This window comes from Pongo pygmaeus, chromosome 6 (assembly GCF_028885625.2).
Source record: "Pongo pygmaeus isolate AG05252 chromosome 6, NHGRI_mPonPyg2-v2.0_pri, whole genome shotgun sequence".
Classification (NCBI taxonomy): domain Eukaryota; kingdom Metazoa; phylum Chordata; class Mammalia; order Primates; family Hominidae; genus Pongo; species Pongo pygmaeus.
Window position 1 is genome coordinate 32,109,592 of NC_072379.2, and position 21,654 is coordinate 32,131,245.

The 21,654-nt window shown below is 35.9% G+C and overlaps 1 protein-coding gene across 4 annotated transcripts in view; it reads right to left on the bottom strand.

Moving 5' to 3' along the window:
- Positions 1-13,584: 13,584 nt before the first annotated feature.
- Positions 13,585-21,654, bottom strand: part of VSTM2A (V-set and transmembrane domain containing 2A) — a 33,494-nt gene continuing 25,424 nt past the window's right edge. The window contains exon 5 of one of the 4 annotated variants that reach the window (XM_054496476.2): positions 13,585-18,645. In XM_054496476.2, coding sequence (XP_054352451.1) covers positions 18,569-18,645 — 77 coding nt within the window. In that variant the 3' untranslated portion in view covers positions 13,585-18,568. The other 3 variants (XM_054496478.2, XM_054496475.2, XM_054496477.2) reach the window with 3 other exon arrangements.

Here is a 21,654-nt window from a genome sequence, read left to right on the forward strand (position 1 = left end):
TGAAATCTGTGTTTTTAAATGAGACACCTAAAATGAAACACACCAAATTACAGAAACACCTTAACTGCAAACCCCTAAGGTGAACTGGAAGCTTCAGATAATGAATGTGATGAGCCTAGAGTGGGTAAAGTCACGCAGGGTGGACCAGGCCATCAAAGAGGTCAGGTGACAAGGCAGGGAGGGGTAAAATGCTGGCAATGACATGGAAAGGTAGCTTTTGTGACTATTACAGCCATGTCCCACACAAGTTTTGGTCAATGATGGCCCACAAATATGATGGTGGTCCCTGAAGATTATAGTGGAGCTGAAAAAATCCCTATCTCCTAGTGGCTTAGCCTTCCCAGTGTTGCAGCACACGCATTCCTCAGGCATTTGTGGTGACACTGGTATAAATGAATCGCTGTGCTGCCGGTCATAGGAAAGTCTAGCAATACAATGATGTACAGTACCTAATACTTGATCATAATAAATGACTATGTTACTGGTTTATATGTTTATATACTATACTTTTATTGTTATTGTTTTTTTTTTTTTTTGAGACATTCTCACTTTGTCACTCAGGCTGTAGTGCAGTGGTGTGATCTCCGCTCATTGCAACCTCCACCTCCCAAGTTCAAGCAATTCTCCAGCCTCAGCCTCCCAAGCAGCTGGGATTACAGGCGCCCACCACCACGCCTGGCTAATTTTTGTATTTTTAGTAGAGATGGGGTTTCATCACGCTGGCCAGGCTGGTCTCTAACTCCTGACTTCAGGTGATCCACCCGCCTCTGCCTCCCAAAGTGCTAGGATTACAGGCTTGGGCCACTGCACCCGGCTACTGTTATTTTAGAGTAGAGTATACTTCTACTTATTAAAAAAAGTTAGCTGTAAAGCGGCCTCAGGCAGGTCCTCCAGGAGGTATCTAGAAGAAAGCAAATTGGCCCTGAAGACTCTCCAGTGGGACAAGATGTGTAAGTGGAAGACAATGATATTGATCATCCTGACCCCGTGTAGGCCTAAGCTAATGTGTGTGTTTGTAAGACATTAAAAAAAATTAAGAAGTAAAAATTAAAAAAAAATTAAATAGAAAAAGCTTATAGAATAAGGATATAAACAAAATCTTTTATATATATATACATATATGTACATATAAAACCTACATAATGTGTATTTTAAGCAATGTGTTATTACAAAAGGGTTAAAAAATTTAAGTTTGTAAAGAAAAAGTAAACTAACATTATTATTGAAAAAATATTTCTTTATAAATTGAATGTAGCCTAATTGTATAGTGTTCATAAAGCCTACAGCAGTGCACAGTAATGTCCAAGGCCTTTCCATTCACTCATCACTCACTCATTGATTCGCCCAGAGCAACTTCCAGTCCTTCAAGTGGTAAGTGCCCTATGTTGGTGTACCATGTTTTGTCTTTTATACTATATTTTTATGTACCTTTTCTATGTTTAGATATGTTTATATACAAAAATACCTACTATTATGTTACAACTGCCTACAGTATTCAGGACAGTGGCGTGCTGTGCAGGTTTGTAGCCTAGGAGCAATAGGCCATACCATATAGCCTGGGTGTGTAGTGGGCTCTACCAGCTAGGTTTCTGTTAAGTACACTCTATGATGTTCATACAATGATGAAATCACCCGAGGATGTATTTCTCAGAATATATACCCATTTAAGTGACGCATGACTGTAGTTGTGATTATTTCCTCTGTTGAAACACTTATCTGTATATATAATTGATGAAGACCCATAATGTTTTTTGTGCTGAAGAATACGTGGACCTTACTGTTTTGGACATTATAACCTTTTCCCATAGTATCTGCTACTTCATGAAAATAATTGGATGAACAGGTGGTTTTTTTTTTGTGTGTGTGTGAAGAGACATTTAAAAAACAGTCTGAGATGTATCATCCTGAGGCTTGGGTTGTGTCACTAATGACAACTTGCAGTGCATTGGGGTGTGGTAAATAGGGTTTTCGTTGAACCAGAGAGTATCTGGGAAGAATCAGTATGGGATGGGGCCAAGACCATAGGGTGAGCCCAGGCCATGAAGACTTCTAATTGCCGACTTAACATAATTTATGTTTTATGGACACATGGGAGCTATTGAAAAGTTTTGAGCAAAATTATACTATGCATTCATTGGATGGGTTCATTGGTTACCAACTGGATTTAACAAGCTAAGTGACTTTAAAATTGGAAACTATTTACATTATGTGGTTTGCATATTATTATAATTGTGTACATATTTCTTACTTTGTTAGATGCTTATTATAAATATGATAAATATTATAAAGAATATATAGGTTAATACCTTGTGGCCATAGTTCCTGAAACCATTCAATATGTACATTCTCTACTGTATATTGTGGGAAAACAATACAGGACCTAAGATGAATTAGACTGCATCAGCATTCATTTAGGATTCTAATTTTGCTGAGTTTAATGGTGACATCAGTAACTTCACCTCTTCTAGTTTTCCTGTCAATATAATTAGTATTTTGATTTTAGAGATTTTCGATGGAATTCTTCCCTATCATGCTTTAAGATTGGTCTCCTGGGGCCATCTTTATTGTTGTCTAGTACCAAGAGGATCCCCTATTTTTGCAATTTTATCTGTTCTTTCCCAATGCCCATACCCACTCTTCTCAAATTTATGAGTTTCTCCTTTCTACCCTCTCACTCCCTAAAGGAGCATAAAAGGAAGATAAAAGAGAAAGAAGGAAGGCGATCAAATTAATATGTAACAAAAAGAAGCATCTTTGTCATCTAAAAGCCTAGTCATGTTTCTACAGATAGGTATAATTTAAGAAGCTTGTATAAATCATTTTCATTCACTACCTGAAACTGTGGTAATAAAATGCAACGCTGCACCACAATAAACATCTAAAATGATGTGACAGTGCTGTTCATTCCAACCATGCTGTTGCTATAATAAAGGGAACAGGTATGTGTTAATGCTGGGGAATATGAGAATGTGTGCTGTCGCTGCCAATTTAAAAATGAAGTGAGGCTCTTGTTAAACATTTGACGCATTCCTGTCTTGGAACATTAAAATATTTTAGGCACATCAGCCTTATCCATAACTGTCATTGAAGCAAATACATACAAAACAGATTCTTTAAGAAAAATCTGCAAGAGGTTCGGGGGAAAATGAGCTTAGTTTCAAGGCAACCAGTGCTGTATCTAACACTTTCTGATATTCTCAGAAATTTGAAATACAAGTCAGATACAAAAGAGTTTGACTGTCTTTCTGATTCCTGAAATTCTGTAGGATGGAGAACACTCAGAACTCTCTCAGGCTTAAACAATGAATTTAGGCATTTTCACATACAGCTCAATCAAGGAATCTTCATTCTTTCCTTTATATTTATTTTCTTTTGCTTTCCTCCTCCCTTGTTTCCTCTTTCTTTCTTTATATGCATGCATTGTATTTCTACTCCATTTCAACTCCAAGAGCCTACACTACTGCTAAAGATAGATATATTTTAGAGAGACTTATGAAATGGACCACTGGCATCCACCCACAGGTCTGTGATTCACATTTTCAAACCTTTGAATTTGACATGCAGGCAGAATGAAATCTTGTAGCAAAAATTCCTAGCTTGGCATCATGTAGAAAGTGTGTATGATATACTTTAAGGGCTCATTGCTTGTGTTATAGTTTTCTTTGCATAATCAACATAATCATAACATTTTTAGTAGCATAAGGATTAGTGTATATTTTGCATCTCGGTGTGTGAAGATGTAATTATTGTTTGTCTTGATTTTTAGTGGAAGATATTGACTTCATAATTACTTAGTGACATTGGCATTTGACATTAAAGACATAAGAGTAATAGCAAAGTGATTGCTGCAACCCTGTCCAAATCCTTGACCTCAATCATGCTGAGTGGTGAGAGTGTCTCAAATTTTTTTGAAACACAGTAAAGTGTGTTGACATATTTTACAGCATCAGAGTCACCTTTTAAAAAAAGATTAATAGCTTTTGTTTTTTAGAGCAGTTTTAGGTTTACAGAAAATTGAGCCGATAGTACAGACAGCTCTAATATACACTCTCTCTCCTCTACTGTTTTCTCCTATTATTACCATCATGTACTGGTGTACATTTGTAAATATTGATGAACTAATATTGATATGTAATTATTAACTAAAGTCTGTAGTTTACATTAGCATTCACACTTTGTCTTGTGTAGTTCTAAAAATGTACTTCATGTACTATTATAGTATCACACAGAATAGTTCCACTGCACCAAAACCCCTGTGCTTCATCTCTTCATATTTCCCCTGAACCCATGAATTCCTGGCAAGTATTACTCCTTTTAAGTCCCTATAGTTTTGCTTTTCCAGAATGTCATATAGTTGGAATAATACAGTACGCACCCTTTTCAGATTGACTTATTTCACTAAGTAATATGCATTTAAGGTTCCCCTATGTCTTTTTTGTGACTTGATAACACATTTCTTTTTGCTAATAGGCTTTTTAAAAATTCATATATAATATTTTCCATATATATGGGGTACATGTGAGTATTTGTTACATGCATATAATGTGTAATGATCAAGTCAGGATATCTGAGGTGTCCAGCACCTTGAGTAGTTATCATTTCTACGCATTGGACATATTTCAAGTCCTCTCTTCTAGCTACTTTGAAATATGCAATACATTCCTGCTAACTATGGTGATCCTACTCTGCTATGGAACATTAGAACTCATATCGCCTATCTAATTATATGTTTGTATCCACTGATCAACGTCTCTTCATTCCCCCAACCCACACACCCTTCTCAACCTCTGGTATCCATCATTCTCTGCATCTGCATGAGATCATCTTTTTTAGTGCCCACATCTGAGAATATAACTTTCTAGCTTATTTCATTTAACGTAACGACCTCCAATTCCATCTATGTTGCTGCAAATGACATGATTTCCTTCTTTTTTTATGGCAGAATACTATTCTCTTGTGTATACAGACCACATTTTCTTTGTCCACTTTTCTGTCGATGGACACTTAAGATTCCTTATCTTTGCAATTTTGAATAGTGCTGCAATAAGCATGTGAGTGCAAGTATCCCTTTTATATACTGATTTCTAGGTTCACGGTAAAACTGAGCAGAAAGTACAGAGAGTTTCCATATGCCACCTGCCCCATGCATGCATAGCCTCCCACACTATTAACATCCCCTACTAAGTTGATGAACCAACATTGACACACCATTATCAACTAAAGGCCATGCTTTACATTAGGGTTCACACTTGGTGTTGTCCATTCTGTGGGTATTGAGAAAGCCAGAATGCTATCTGTCCACCATTATACTGTCCTACAGAGTAGTTTTACTGTGCTAAAATCCCCAGTGTTTCACTTACTTACCCCACCCTCCCCCCAACACTTGGCAACAACTGATCTTTTTATTGTCTCCATAGTTTTGCTTTTGCCAGCATATCTTATATTTGGAATCATACAGTATGTGGCCTTTTTAGATTGGTGTCTTTCACTTAGTAATATGCATTTAAGTTTCTTCCATGTCTTTTCATGACATGATAGCTCATTTCTTTTTTAGTGCTGAACAATATTTGATTGTTGGCAAACCACAGTTTATTCACCTACTGAAGGACATCTTGATTGTTTCTAATTTGGGTAATTATTAATAAAGCTGCTATAAACATCTTTGTGCAGAGTTTTGTGTAGATGAAGTTGTCAACTCTTTTGGGTAAATACTAAGGAGAATAATTATTGGATCATATGGGACAAGTATGTTAGTTTTGTAAGAAACTGCCAAATTGTCTTCCCAAGAGGTTGTACCATGTTGCATTCCTACTGGCATTGAATGAAAATTCCTGTTGCTCCACATCTTCACTAGCATGGTGGTGTCAGTGTTTTGGGTTTAGATATTCTCACAGTTATGTAGTGGATCCCATTGTTTTAATTTGGAATTCCTCAGTGGTATATGTGCTGAGCATGTTTTCATAGGTTTTGTTGCCATTGGCATCATACTTTCTTTTGGAAAGACGCCATATTTTCTTTGGTAAGATGACTTTTCAGATGCTTTAACCATTTTTAAAATGAGTCATTTTAAATTGTTTTTTGTATATTTGGGATGCAACTCTTTTATCAGATATGTGTTTTGAAAATATTTTCTCTTAGTATGTGGCTTGTATTTACCTTTTTTTTTCTGTTCTTTCACAGAACAGAAGTTTTTAATTTTAATGAAGTTCAACATCAATTTTTTTTCTTTCAAGGAGTATGCTTTTGGTATTGTATCTAAAAACAAATTGCCAAATCTAGGGCAATTTTCCCTAAGTTTTCTTCTAAGAGTTTTATAGTTATAGCTTTACAAGTCTTACATTGTGATCCATTTTGAGTTAATTTTTGTGAAAGGTGTAAGGTCTAGATTCTTTTTTTTTTTTGACATTTGAGTGTCTGGTTATTCCAGCACCATGGGTAAAAAACTATAGTTGCTCCAAAGCATTGCCTTTGCTCTTTTGTCAGAGGTCAATTGGCTATGAATGTGTGGCTCTATTTCTGAGTTCTCTTTTTCACTCCATTGATCGATTTGTCTATTTTGTTAATAGCTTTATAGTGAGTCTTGGAGTTAGGAAGTGTCAGTCCTTCACCCGTGCCCTGCTTCAGTGCTGCATTAACTTGAGTCATTCTTTCATAATTTGCATTACATTTTCCCATTGTGGATTTGCCCACCATATCAGAAGAGAAACTGCATGCTGATTAAACCAAAATGGAAGTCTGGACTATTCCATGAAGTGATCTTGTCATCAAGAGAAACTACAGAAGGAAATATTTATTTTCATCTGCTTTGCACTGGATGCTGAGCAAATCACTTTGGGAAACTTGAGCAAAAACAGATTAAAGCGAATGTTTAAACAGTTCATTCTCAGGCAGGTCCTTGATAGTTTTGCCGTATGTGTATATAGGCTCCTGGAGGCAGTTTTTGCTGCCAAAAAACTACCATCACATCTTACAGCAACAAAAATGGCAGAGAGTGCTAATATTTAGATAAAGGTTAAACAGATAATTTGAGTGAGAGAAAAAATATTTTCACAACAATTTTTAACATTAAGGAATAAAATTAAAAACCCTAAAAGCTTTTAGAAAAAAAAAATTGGACCAACCCTAAGATAAAATTCAGACTGTCTTCAGGCATTTTCTTTATAATGACAAATACCAGAGATCACCTAGGCAATGAATGTCTGCAGAGTATTGAGTGGATGAAAAAGCATTTAATGCCTATATCCTCACTACATTTATATTTTCAAATATATTTGCTTAGATTTATATAAAATATTCTCTTATAATTTTAATTTCCTCTATATCACTTCTGTGTCCCTTTCTTCCTATTTTAAATATATTTTTTTGTTTTGTCTGGTAGCTGTATGTGTCTTTAGCCCATTTTCCAATTAGTCAGTTCTTTTCTTATTTATAATCTCCTTAATATTAAGGGTATAATTCACTTATCTGTGTGTTTTTTTTCCTTTTTTCAAGTTGTTGTCTTTCAATTTTTTGTTTACTTATAGAAATTTTATGTTTCAACACAGTTTATTACTTTCCCTTGTAATTGCTTATTTCCAGTGCTTCATGCTTAGAAGTTTTCTTGCCACCAGTTTCGAATGTCTTGATTTTTCCATGTAATTGTCTAATCCTCTAGAATGTTCATGGGTTTGTGGTGAATAGGGACTATTCAACTGCCTTTTTAATCAAATCATAATTACTGATTGAATATCCCACCTTCCCAGTTCCTGTCCATCTCACCTTTATCATGTATTGTTATTTAAATACAATCAAGCACTTTCTGGACCATTTGTTGTGTTTCATTCATCTTCCTGTCAATTTTTGGACCTGCACCACAATCTTTTAATTATTGTACTTTCATTATCTTGGTGGTTAACTCTCCATTCATTTATCTTTAAAAATCTTCTTTGGTTATTTTCCTTCATTTCTTCTCTAAGATCAAGTTTAAAGTAATCTGGCAAAATTCCAAAAAAGAAAAAATCCACAAAAACTATCTAGGATATATTTGGAGATGCATGACTTTAGGAAGAATTGTTATCTTTATAGAGACTCATTCTGAAACAGTGTATAATTTTCCAATAATTAATCTTCCTTTGCGCCCTCAGTATTTTGCTTTGTTTTGTTTTCTTCACTTAGGTATGGCATATTTCTTGACACTGTTATTCTTGCTAAATTTATGTGTGTGTGTTCTCATTGCGAATGCATTTCCATTTCCATTATGTTTTTTCTAACTAACACAGAGGAAAATGCTGTTTTGTATATTAATATTTTATCTTTTATCATACTAGAGTCAATTACTAGCCCTAAAAAAGTCAGTTTATTCTGTTGTGCTTTTTAGCAGATAATTATATTACATTCCAATTGTAATGATCATACTCTTTCCAGTTTTTGTTTCTTATTTCTCTCTTTTGTGCTCACTAGATTATTAGATCAATATTAAATATTAAACATTAATAGCAGAGATTCTGGTTGTTTCTAAGCTTAATAGAAGTGTTTGTAGCATTTAAAAGTTAAAAAGGTGATCTGTTGTTAGTTTTAAGTAGATTTAATTTCTTTTATTGAGAAAGTATCTTTCAAATTCAAGTTTATAAGGTTATTTTTAAAATATTTTAAATGTTATCGAATACTATTTATTGTCTATGGAGGTGATTACTATTTTTCTAGTGTATTGCAGTCTTGTACTATCTTGCCTAACTTCATCTTAAGTGCATACATATGCTTGCTTGGGCTCAAGGCCTGGAGCTCCGCCACACAGGGGCTGTTTTGGTTGCTACAACTGTTGAGTGACCAACTTGCTGATAGTAGAAACTGGTGCTGAGACCCCCACATTCCCAGGATGCTCTGATATTCAGTTGGTGACACTGGATTCTCTCCATCATGGAGGAGGTGAGCCTTTGCTTGGGAAAACACAGGCTTTCTGCATGTGGGTTTTCCTCTCTATGATCGTGCTTTTGCGGGCACTATTATCCCAACATTGCCTCTGATTAATGTGCTTATTGCACAGAGGACACGTGTTGAAGGACTCAGGCCCAGAGGACTCACCATACTACACCTAGCCTCCCTCTCACCCAGAAGCAGCTAATCTGATGAAACAAATGGCCTGGCCTCGGGAAGACTTAGCTATATCCTAATTGGAACCAACACCCAGAAAAAAAGAAGCACTGTCCTAAAGATAGTAGATGATTTGAATCAGCATGTGATATGGGGTGCTGATTTTTCCAAAGCTTGAATATATGGGTCCAGGAATCGAAGACCAAGTGGGAATGTTTTCTCCACTATTACGCAAGATTTCTCACTCACAGAATTTTTATATTCTTCTTCTATCAAGCTCTACTACCTTTGGTTCCAACGGAAGCATGCCTCTACCAGGTGAAAACACTAGTTTCATTTAACTGAAAATGGAGATTAATCCCTGCAATTTTAAGCTTTATATGCCACTGAATATGCTGTAGAGTATCATGACATGTAACTTATATTCTTCTGTAGTTTTTTCATGTTTCATCTCTCTCTCTCTCTTTTTTTTTTTTTTTTGTTTGAGATGGAGTCTTGCTCTGTCACCAGGCTGGAGTGAAGTGGTGCGATCTTGGCTCACTGCAACCTCCACCTCTGGGTTCAAGTGATTCTCCAGCTTCAGCCTCCCAAGTAGCTGGAATTACAGGCACACACCACCACATCCAGCTAATTTTTGTATTTTTAGTAGAGACAGGGTTTCACTATGCTGGCCAGGATGGTCTCGATCTCCTGACCTCGTGATCCACCTGCCTCAGCCTCCTAAAGTGCATGGATTACAGGCATGAGCCACCACGCTTGGCTCATCTCTTCTTATAAGTCTTAAAAATTTATTTCTTCCACTTTTTTCTTGACTTTATTACCCAGAGTTTTACTTATTTTGCTATTATTTGTCCAACAACTTTCTCATATCTGTTCTTTAAAGTTTTTCCATTATATAGTTTATTATTTTTATCTTTATTATTTCTTCTTATCCTGTGGTTCATTTGAATGGTAATTGTTACCTTCTCAAGTTGAGAATATAATTTATACAATTTCTTTCTTGTTTGGAAATAAAATATTTAAGAACATCCGTTTTTCTAAAATTCAGAATTATATATACAAAGCATTAATTACTCTTTGTTTTAGTTTATTCAGGCTGTGAAAATAAGAATAACATAGGCTGGATGACTTAATCAAACACTGACTTCCTATGGTTCTGCAGGCTGGGAAGTTCGCAGATTTGCTGAGGGTTTGCTTCCAGCTCATAGGTTCATAGTCAGCTGTCTTCTCACTGTGTCCTCACATGGTGAAAAAGGAAGAGGCAGGTCTCTGATTCTCTTTTATAAGAGCACTAATCCCATTTCATAGACTTCACTCTCATGACCTAATTATTTCGCAAAGGCCTCAGCTCTAAATACCCTCACTTTAGAATTAGAATTTCAATTTATGAATTGATGGTTCACAAATATTTAGTCCATCATGGTCATGGTGTAATTGCTTTCTTTTATTTTCAGCGAGACTGAAAATTTTCATGTACTGGCTATTTTTTTCCAGAAAAATTATGATTTGCCCAAATTTTAAATTACTGAGGTATTTTTCTGTGTTTATTGAAATAAGATTTTTAAAATTAATATGTGAGGATACTGATTTTTGTCTATCATGTATGTTGGTTTTTTTCCCTTAGTTTTATATCTTTTGAGGTTGAATCTTTACCTACTTAAAATTTAGGTGCTGTACTGTCATTTACTCTTTTCTCATTTAGATTTTACTTTGCTAGATTTTTTTCAAAGAGTCCATCAATTATTCATTCGTAATGCTGTAAGTAGCCCTAATTTATTTATTTTCTTTACTGCCCAGTCTTCCTTTTGGTGAATATACGACTTGCTTATATATTCTACTGTTAATGATTGTCATTTATGTTCTTCCCAATTGTGGGTTAGTAAAATGTTTCTAAGAAGAGTTTTGCATGGGAGATAGATGTGGGGTAATGGGCATCATTGTTTTGTTCCTCATTTCTGATTATAAAAGGAAAAATATTCCATGTGTCATAATTAAGAACAATGTTTGCTAACATTTTTAAAAAATACCCTTTACCAGGGTAAAGATGGGTATTTTTCTGTTCCTATAGTTTTCTAATCATGAATGGATATTGAATTTCATCAAATGCCTTTCCCCCTCATCTAAGGAGATCTATGTATGCTTTTTCCTTTTATTCTGTGAATTGAGCACGTCAATATGTAAGCAAGTCTCCAGCTGCCACCATCTGCAGTTCTCCTCCTGAAGACTGTCCTGGAAGCTGCAGAAAACTGTTCTCTCTCCTCATAAGGCAGGCTTGAAGTGCCTGGGTATCAACCTCTAACTTTCTTTTTTCCCTCCCAGAGCCAGCACCCTCAACCAGTGACTGATAGGAGCTGGTATTTCTATATTCCAGATTCTCCTTTGGCTGGGGACAACCCTGAGGTGTGTGTTTCATGCTATCTGAAACCCCTGTGGGATTAAACTCCTGTTGCACGCAGTGGTAATGAGTTTGATAACACATTCTGCCTAAATTTTTTTTATCTTATTTCCTCCTCCTCTACTGGTGGTTCCTGAAACTCTTTATATAAATTGATTAGACTCAAATTCTTGTCTTGTGTCTGCTTCTGGGGGAAATCCAATCTAAGACTGTTGAGCATTTTATTGTTGGTTTTTCCAACTTTGCATTCCTGGAATAAACCATGTTTATTTCAAGTGATATATTATATATTGCTGGGTTTGTTCTGCCATTATTCTGTGGATGATTTTTGCACCTACATCCATGAGTTAGATTAACCTGTAATGGCCTTTTCTCTCACACTGTCATGGTCAGACCCTCTAGCAAGATAATGCTTGCCTTATAAAATGTATTGGAGAGCATTCCTTGTCTTTTATTCACTGCAATAGTTGGTGAAAGACTGGAATTTTTACTTCCTTGAATGTTTAAAGATATGTTTGGAGCCATCCATGGCTTCACATATTTTATAAAGGTTTTCCATCCTGTAGAGTGTGTATATAAATACATAAAGGCCTCTAAGGTGCTGCTTCTTCCTGATCTGCAGATCTCATCAATAGGACATCCTAGGGGACGGTCAGGCTGACTAAATTATGGCTTAGACCTGGAAAATCAATGCAACTTGGAGGCAAAATTATAATGTAAAGGTACTTCCATCCCTTCCAGGTAAAAAAACAAAAAGAAAACAACAACAACAAAAAAAACAAGCCAGACACCTCTTTTTAAAATTCTAACTGCAGTAAGGTAGAAAATTACCAAATTATAGACTACAGGACAGGAGCCAGGAACTCTGCTAATTTGCTCCAGTAAGGAGCCCACATGAGGACCAGCAGCAACCACTGTGCTCAGCACGGAAGCAAGCCTGTGATGGCCCAGAGTGAGGACTCCGCGCCCCGGGTACTGCCAAAGAAAGAGGGAGATCCACATTTCCTCCAGGGACAAGACATTGCTTTTTACTGACTATTTTGGTAAAGAGGAGACATTCCCGGTCCCTTCATAAAATTACAGCCTTTACAGGACAGAGAACCAATGCAGACTTTCTTCCATCTTTAAGGTATACCCTTCAACTGTATTTTTAGAAGCTGCAGAAATATTACATGTGGGTATAGTGGTCTCCTAGGGCTTAAGGGGGTCCAAGTATTCTATTAATCACTTGCCCCCTAAATTTTGACTAAGGCACTCTAGTGACCCCAAGATATAGTATTAGTTCTGAGCCATTGTCTGATCGCACAATGAGGTGTATTTCTTTTTCTCTAATATTCTCCAAAGGCCTCTCTCTGTGGGAGGCTGAGAGTAATACTCCCAGTACACACAGGAAATATTATCGTTGGGGCCAGTGGGCTCTTCAGTGATGGTGCTCTAGGCTTATAAACTCTGCTGGTGGGTTTGGATCAGGGGCTGTGACTTTATTGTGGTGGCCCAAAACTCTGCTTTCAAGAACTGAAGAACCATTCTTATGAGGTTATACAAGTCAAGTGTGTCTTCAAGAAGGTTATCCTTCTCTTTCCTCCCTAGTAGCCCCATGGGCCATGTACCATTCAAAGTTGGTCAGACTAGTGATTACCCAGAACTTCTTCAAAGTCTTCTGCTCGCTCTCTGGGTACTCGGGATAGCACAGGTGGACTCACAGGCTGGCATGCTACTCTCCAATGCATTCCTCAAGCTTTGAAGAAGGAAATGTCTTCTGGAAGACCCCATGACTTGTCACTAGGGGTTGAGGATAACTCAAAATAGGAAGGGGTTCAGAGGATGATAAGCCAGAAAAGAAGGACAGAAACCCAAAACAACACGCAAAGATCACAGACATGAAAAGCAGCCCCATTGCCTCCCAATGCCAACAAGAGTCACAACTACTTTTAGCAGGGGACAAATAATGCATTTTTTTCTTCTTTGAATCATTTCTGACTTCCTGGCTTTTAATAACATAATAAGAGTGTAAAACTCAACTTATCATTTTCTATGATATATCCTCATTTAATTATGTTTGCTATTGGTATTCTATTTTGGAATAAATACATCTGTGATTTTTATTTCAAATTGTAGGTTGCAAAACCAATTTAATGTTTTGTGTCAAGCATGAACAAAAAAAGAGACAGAACAAAATAGAAATTATTATAATGCACTGCATATACAAAATAAGGGTAAGTATTGTTTTGTGAAACTTTTGTTTCTTTTCACATACAGTGAGATACAATAAAATACTGAATCATTCTTTAGATTTAACACAATCTGGTGGACAGTTTATATTATCCCTATTTATTTTCAACCTCACCTTTGATTCCTATCTCAGCTGGGGCATAAAGCCAACATAGATTTCAAGAAGAGTAAATACATGTTATTCTTCTCTGAGCTTTAACTACCTCAAAATGGTTTGTTTATTTCTTTAACAATGAAAACATAACTAAATATACAATGATTTTATCACAATGTTTCTCCCCTGACAACACTGTAATCCATTGTCCTCTGGGGTTTGTATTGTGGAGTCTAAGATCTAATTTTTTGAATGTCTGATAACGTGTGTGTGTGTGTGTGTGTGTGTGTGTGTGGTGTATATGTTGTAGCTCCTTTCCCTTCCTTATCTTTTTAATTACACTGCTTTCTCAGCACCTGTCTAAGAGTCAGTCTCTTCTTTCTGTCCACCTGCCCTTTCAATTTATATACTCATGCTTTTATTTTAAATTGCATTTGTAGTTATTACAATGAGTTCAGTGCCATCTCCACTCAAAGCGGTCCCAATCTTTCACTCTTTCCTTTGGCTCCTCAAAGTGATCAACTGTAAAGCAGAGGTACTGATTGCCTTCAAGCTTCGGGTTATAGGACCTTAGGCTGGGAGCTGATGGCCCCACATAGCTGATCTTCTGGTTTTGTAATGAGAGAAAATGGAAGACTCTCTCTGGAAGGAAATTGAACTCTTTAATAGTTCTGCCTATCTTTCTTTGCCAGATCAATTGTAAATTAGCACTAAAATGTCTCTAGAGTTACTAGAGACATTCTAACTCTAGAAAGTTACAGTCTCTCGTGCCTCCTGCATCTCTGCCATGTCAATACAAAGGGGCAGCTTGGCTGGAAGACTCAGTGCTGTGCCCCAAGGAGTTTTGCTAACAATTTAGTTAAGCACCAGAAGAGGTCAGGCTGGGGAGAGAGCCTGTGTCCTGATTTTGGAAGTCATTCACTTTGGAATTTCCACACAGTCCTGCTCTGCCCTGTGTTCTCCCCTTGGTGTGGTCTTGTCTGAGGCGCCTTGCCTGATGATCTTGCCTCTCGCCACTCTCCCCACACTTAATGCTCTTGTCCTCTTTCTTGTCTTTGAGCAAGCCTAGATGGACTTCGCCTCTGGGGTTTTGCACAAGTCCTTCCCTTTCCCTGGAAGGCTCTGCTCCCAGATCTCTTGCCAGGCTTCCTATCATTCAGATTTGCAGAAATGTCACCTCCTCAGAGCAGCCTCCTCTGACCTCCTAGTCACACCCCTGTATATTATCCTATTGGGTTTTCTTCTTAGAATTTATCAGTATCTTATGTTCTTGCTTTTGAATGTTTATTGTCTGTCTCTTCCTAGATCTAGGGAAGAGCCTTATCAATTTCGTTGCTGAAACCCTGACGTCTTAACACTTCCTGAAACACTGAGTGCTCCCGTAATTAATGAGCAGTTCTGAAAATAAAATTACTTGGGCCTAATATTTGAAATTATGTGCACACATATTTTTTAGCTTCATAGTCTTAACTCCAAAATACAATCATCAGAGTTTTATGTGTTATCTCAGACAGGTTACACTTACCTCCTGCAATTATTTTTTCTTATACAAACTATGTTTAATATTTTTACTTTAAAAAAATATAGGATAAATAACAGAACCACTTATTTGAATGGCATCTACGTATCCATTGCAAAGTTACATTGCTAGTCCTGAAAATTCAACCAACATCATCCTGTATCATTAGTCCATGCTGTTTATAACAAATTGCGATGATTTTTTTTCTGAACTTAAAAATGTGTTCTTTTGTACCCCCACCGGCACACACCCACACATATGTGTGTCTTAACATACTTTCCTAAATTATATTCAAGAACTTTAAGGCAAACCAGTTCAAAATTATAACTATCAGGTTTTCTTAGATGCTCAAAATCATCTAAACATTCTTCTTTTAGGCCAGCAAATCATAATCAAATCACTCAGAATCAATGAATTGATTGGCCGTATGAAGGACCACCTCCATAAAACAGATATGCAAAAATATACATGGAATTCCATTGGGTTCATGAACTCCACTAAGCTTATTTACTAACCCCAACTAGTGGCTTCTGCTTTAAATAATTTTTATCTTATTTTATTATTTTACCCTCATGTGTTTTCATTTGCATTATTTTATTGCAAGCAATTTATAAGTCTTTAAGAAAGAACAAAAGCATTCAACTTAAATTCAAGTAAGCAATTTTAATATTTTAGGATTCTCTCTTATGATAAACATTACATAAACTTGGAAACAAGGTTGAGAATGTCTGATAACTTATTTTTAAATCTTTATTCATATTCAAAGTTATGGTTATTTACAAAGTTATAGTTGCAGAGACAAAATATAAGGTTAAAATCTCTGAAAGATCTCCTTAATTTGTTTTAGTTTCTGTTCCAATTTTTAAGGTTCCATATTAACTTCTTGAGTGTAAAGCAAATAGTGCACCATGTTCTTTCTCAAAGTAGCCAGTGAATTGGACTCTTGGTGGCACAGTGACAGATAAATCTTCATTATTTTGGACACTGATACAATGAGCCTAGTAGCTCATTCCAAACTAGCATACATCTTTGATTATGAGCGTGGTAAACACTGCTGATACAGGTACAAGTCTGTGTTGCTTTAGAAATGACCAATCTCATGACCTAAATTTTGAGTAAAAGTACATTACATGTAGATTTTTCCTAACTTGACCAAATTTGAAACAGTATGCTTACTTATGCTTTAATGTATGCAATCTTTAAGGCCCAGATAAACTTAATAGATGGTGTTTATCTTACCATTATTTTATGCATTTTTAAGTATTAAACTTTGAAAGAAAATACATTTCTAGGTTAATAAAATAGTGCAATCAAAACCTTTATTAATTTTTCTCATTAAACTGAAATGATAAACCAAATGAGAAAAGTGGCAGTAAAAGATTTAGCATGAAATATTATTTCTCAGGTAATGTCAAGAATATTATGAAAATATATACTTGCTTATAACTGAATCAAAGAAAATGAATGCATTTACCTTTGAAAAGCAGAGGTACTGATTGCCTTCAAGCTTCGGGTTATAGGACCTTAGGCTGGGAGCTGATGGCCCCACATAGCTGATCTTCTGGTTTTGTAATGAGAGAAAATGGAAGAATCTCTCTGGAAGGAAAACTTAGGTCATTTATCTCTCAAGCTGTATCTATTCCATAATGTATATGGAACACTTTAATAGTTCTGCCTATCTTTCTTTGCCAGAGTAGAAAACAAGTTCAAAATAAAATAGTCTGAATTATCATAAAGCCAAAAATAAGAATGGAATATTTAAAATTATAATTCACTTAACCAGTGAAACTGAACACATTAATCTTCTTTAGTCAGGGACCTGCCATCATCTTTTGCATATTGTATTTAGCCAACAACCAAATTTTAATTTTTAATTAGGAGACATTAAAATATAATTAGCAGCAAATAACAGAATGACAAAGGTACAGAAATTCATAAAGGTCAAAGGAAGCGGCATTTTTAACCATAGCAAGAAATGTTCTAACATGAATTTAGGGAATTATGGTGAGTGCTTCACCTTCCCCATATTCGCCTCCAAGGCAAATTTTCTAGAAGCAACATTTCTATTTGACAAGAGTATAATGATAATAATACAGAAATAGCTGTCAAAACCAGAGAGTGTACATTCTTCAGAGTCAAGAGACTCTCAAACCTCAATAAACACCATATATAAAGGAACATAGCAAATTCCAACTTAGCACAGACGTAACAAAATTAATTCATCGATCAGAGACTGATACAATTTTGAATATGCACTTTCCAGAATGAAGCAGAGGACAATAGAGACCATCTGCAACTGTCAAACCTGTGGAAGTGAAACGATGAATTACAAAATTCACGCAGTGTATGAATTATCAACGAAAAACAAATGCTTGGTCAAAAAAAGTTGGTCAGTGGCCCAACACATAGATATTCTTAAGTATATATTTATATATATAATGATAAAAATCAGCTTGCATGAGGGTCGCAGTACATCTACTTTGAAGTTATAGCACACATACTATAAGCAATTTACAGAATTTGTCAGGTTTGCATATACAGGTATTGCAAAATGAATTAAAATACATTGAAATATAGAACACTCAAAATGTAGTTCTATAAACCTCCTAGGATTGACGGAGATTGGCCATAACCAGCACTTGCCACCATTGAACAAGAACTGAAATCAAGAAAAGAAGAAAAATCCAAGAAAAAAGGGGAAAATAAAAAAAAATTCTTTCTCATGTTATTCCTTATTTAAAGTAATGTCCTCCTTGTTGACTTGCAGTGTTGATAGTTTTGTTCTTGCCCTAAAAAGGGGGTTTTGTCTGATGATAGCTTCTGTTCTGTAGCCTTTTGATCTCTGTTTGCTTCCTGAAGATGCTGGGTCCTTTAGTAGGAAATTAGTGGTATCCATAGTGAATATTCCCTATCCTGATGACATTCAGGCCAACCCTTGAGCAGTCAGTGAGATGATTTTAGTCGCCGAAAGAAAAGGGAAAAAAATAGATCTTGCTATTAGAAAACTTCACACTAATTCTCTTAAAATAAAAGATCAGTGTTTTGCCAAAGAAAATATGATCAACAAAGCATGTGATAGCCTCTTCATTTATGCTTCCAGAAGCAGGCGCTCCTTGTGTAGTGAATTAGAGTACAGTGGGTGCAGGGTGGTGCTTGGAGTTTAGGGTCAACTTTGCTGTCCGCTCCGTAGATTTTACAGGCGATTTGCTCTTTGCTTTAAGAAGAGAAAGTGATATTGGAAAAAAGTCAGCACTTTAGATTAAAGCAAAGCACCCTTCACAAAGCCACAAACAAGAAGCAGGACAGAAAGTCCATGGCTTGTAGCTATCCTCGCACCTGCGGAAGAAGTTATAAGATATTCGCTCATCTTGAAGATTTCCAACGCTCCTTATTAGGCTGTTTTAAACACATACATATATATATTTAATTAGCTCGCCAGCTTGGCTCTGGTGCTCATGAATGTCTTGGCATGCACTGCAAACAACAACACATACAAAGGATTTCAGTCCCAGGAAGTTGGTGTTGTTTGTTCTGTCTGTTTTCAAACAATGCCATCCCATGGCTGGGAACACTGAGAGGGGCAAATCCAGATACTTTTCCCTCGAGTAATTCCTTGAGGATCATTCCCTAAAGTCATCTGGTTCTTCCTATACTGGTACCTAAAAACATATCCTTTTTTTTTTCCTACTGCATGAGCATAAATCCACAGGGGATATGACACAACCCGAGAACAGCAGGCTCCTCAACGAGGGGCAAACTTGTTCTAGGGTGGGTGCATTTGGGCATTTACTTTTATAGTGAGTTTTTTTTTTTTTTTTTTTTTTTTTAATCCTTGAAATCTTGGAGAAAGTTAGTGCTATCAAGAATTGGAAACTCCTGAAAGAGCTTCAAGACTATCTCAGGGAAGAAATAGTAGTTTTGCATTCTTTTCTTCATATATTTTATTCAATAAGCTTCTAGCTACAAATGACATATTGAATACCTTTATTAGTAAAAAACAAAAATGTGATGAGGATCAAAGCATTACCGTCTTTCATTTTTAACTGGAGAAAGATTAAATGTGTTTGAAGGGGGTAAGCGTGGGGAAATGCAATCTTTTGAATACTTCATCTAAATAATGTTTGGGTCCACATTGACAATGATAAAAATTGTGGCAGAACCCCTTGTTCTCTAAAAGTCACTGTATGTAGAATAAATATTTGGGGCTTCCAAAGTAGCCACTTAGTAAACTCACATTACTGTATTTCTGCTAGGTTACTTTAGTGTTGTCATTGATTTGCCTTACTGGTAGGTGGGCTATATATTTACCAGTATACAGTATCTCCTCACAGAAACCTAGTGACTGGAGGAAGACCCAGAGGTTAGTAATGGGGCTCTGCAGAGTGGTCCTCTATTCAAGCTGGGTGACAAGTTTCAAAAAATGCAACAGTGATAGCTCAGTTCATGTGCAGTTCTAAGTACAGAGATTTTGCAAGGAAAATGCACACAATCTATGTAGAACCAATAACATCAGAGCTTTCAAAAATTAAACACGTATTCTCATTATCTTTTGAAGAGAAACTCTTTGACAGGGATTCATTTAATGAAAAAAAAAAAAGAAAGAAAAATAAATTATTAAATGCTTCCCCAAATAGGCAACAGTCCTTGATTTCACACAAAGTATGTCTGGTATTGAATACAAGTTTTAAAATGCTGAAAGCAAATACAACTTGGTAAAATAATTCACTATTTAAAATGTATTTTGTAAAATAATGGTTTTCTTTTCAGCATGGGCATGGCAGATTGGCTTGAATTTGTTGAAACTGCACCATAATTTATGTCATCCCTTTCTTAATTAATCAACCCTTCATAGGACATGCCCGACCCCATTAGCCCATTGAGATATTATGGAAACAGCTGCTTCATTTTGACCCAGCATTTCCTATCATACTATATCCAGCATGTGCAAGTTAAAGCGTAATTTACATGAGTATTATAACTAAAAAGAAACCCAATCATGCAGTGTAAAGAATATTTTGAGGCTACTAAAATTTTGAACTTCCATCAGATATGTAATATACTATTGAAGCATGGTACTTTTGTTTTCAGATTGTAATCATTCAACCACTCTAGGTGCATGCATTTATTAGCATGTTTTTAATTAAATACAATTCATTTTCGCCAGGAAAATTACAAAGATTTTTTCCTATATAATAAATTCTAAAGCAAAGCTGTATTGTCATCAAACCACTGATTGTGTTTCTCTCCTTTCTGTTTTTTATTTATGTCTTGAATGAAAAGATATGTACTTCTTTATCTTTGTAGGCCCAGAGACTTTTAGAAGTGAAATCTGAGGATCTAAAATGCTATAATTTGTCCTGTGTAATTTTAACAAATAATCATCATAGTCATTTTCATTCAGATTTATACTAATTACATAATGCCATTACTTCTTATCAAATATGTTATGGTTTATTGTATGGAAATATTAACTTTTATACAAGTAAACTTCGGCCACTCTGTGCTCATTTTAAAGATAGAAATGCTTTACTTTTGTGAAATACGCAGAGCCAGGATTGCCGTCAGGACCGCTGAGTTCTGATTTCCTCTGCTGCCACTCACTTTTGAGATCTTAAATGAGACACTATTTCCACATGTTTCCTAAAGTGAGCATAATAACTGTGTAGAATTGTTTTATTCTTGTCATATTAGTATGCCAGCTATTGCATTGTGATAGGATTGCCTATTTTGTTTTATTTGGTTTCTTTTGCTCTCTGCTGAGGCCAAGCAGGATAATCTGTTATTCCCTTAATACAGTCACACATTTAAGCAACTATTGCCCTCAGATAATTGCCTGTCCATTTATCTGTTCCTAATAGCTAGTTGTAATCTCTCTCTCCTCTGAACTTCAGCAGTATTTTCTTTTGCTAGGTTCTTTACCAGGCCTACATTGTGTGTAATTAATCATATTTGTATCTTTCCTCACTGATTATGCTATTAGCTCATTAAAAGCAAGGAGTAAAATTTTTTGCAAGTTTAAAAATTACTTTCAATGTGTAAAACAAGGCCTCTAGAGTTTTCAAACTTTACCCCCAACATAAAATGCTCTGTGAAGAAGAAAGGAAGATGCTATTATCTAAATTATGTGAAGAAAATTTACAGGCAGCAGGCCTAGATGAAGAGAGGCCTAATAGGACCTAGAGGTTTCTCTTGGACACAGAATGCCATTCCATAACGTCCTTCGACATCTATTTAATCATGATGCCTTTCATTTGCTTTGTTTTTATGCTTGAAGATTTTCATAGTGCTCTCGCGAGTGTAATTCCCCCGTCTTTGTAAGGCAGAGGAGGTGTTTTCTCCATTTTG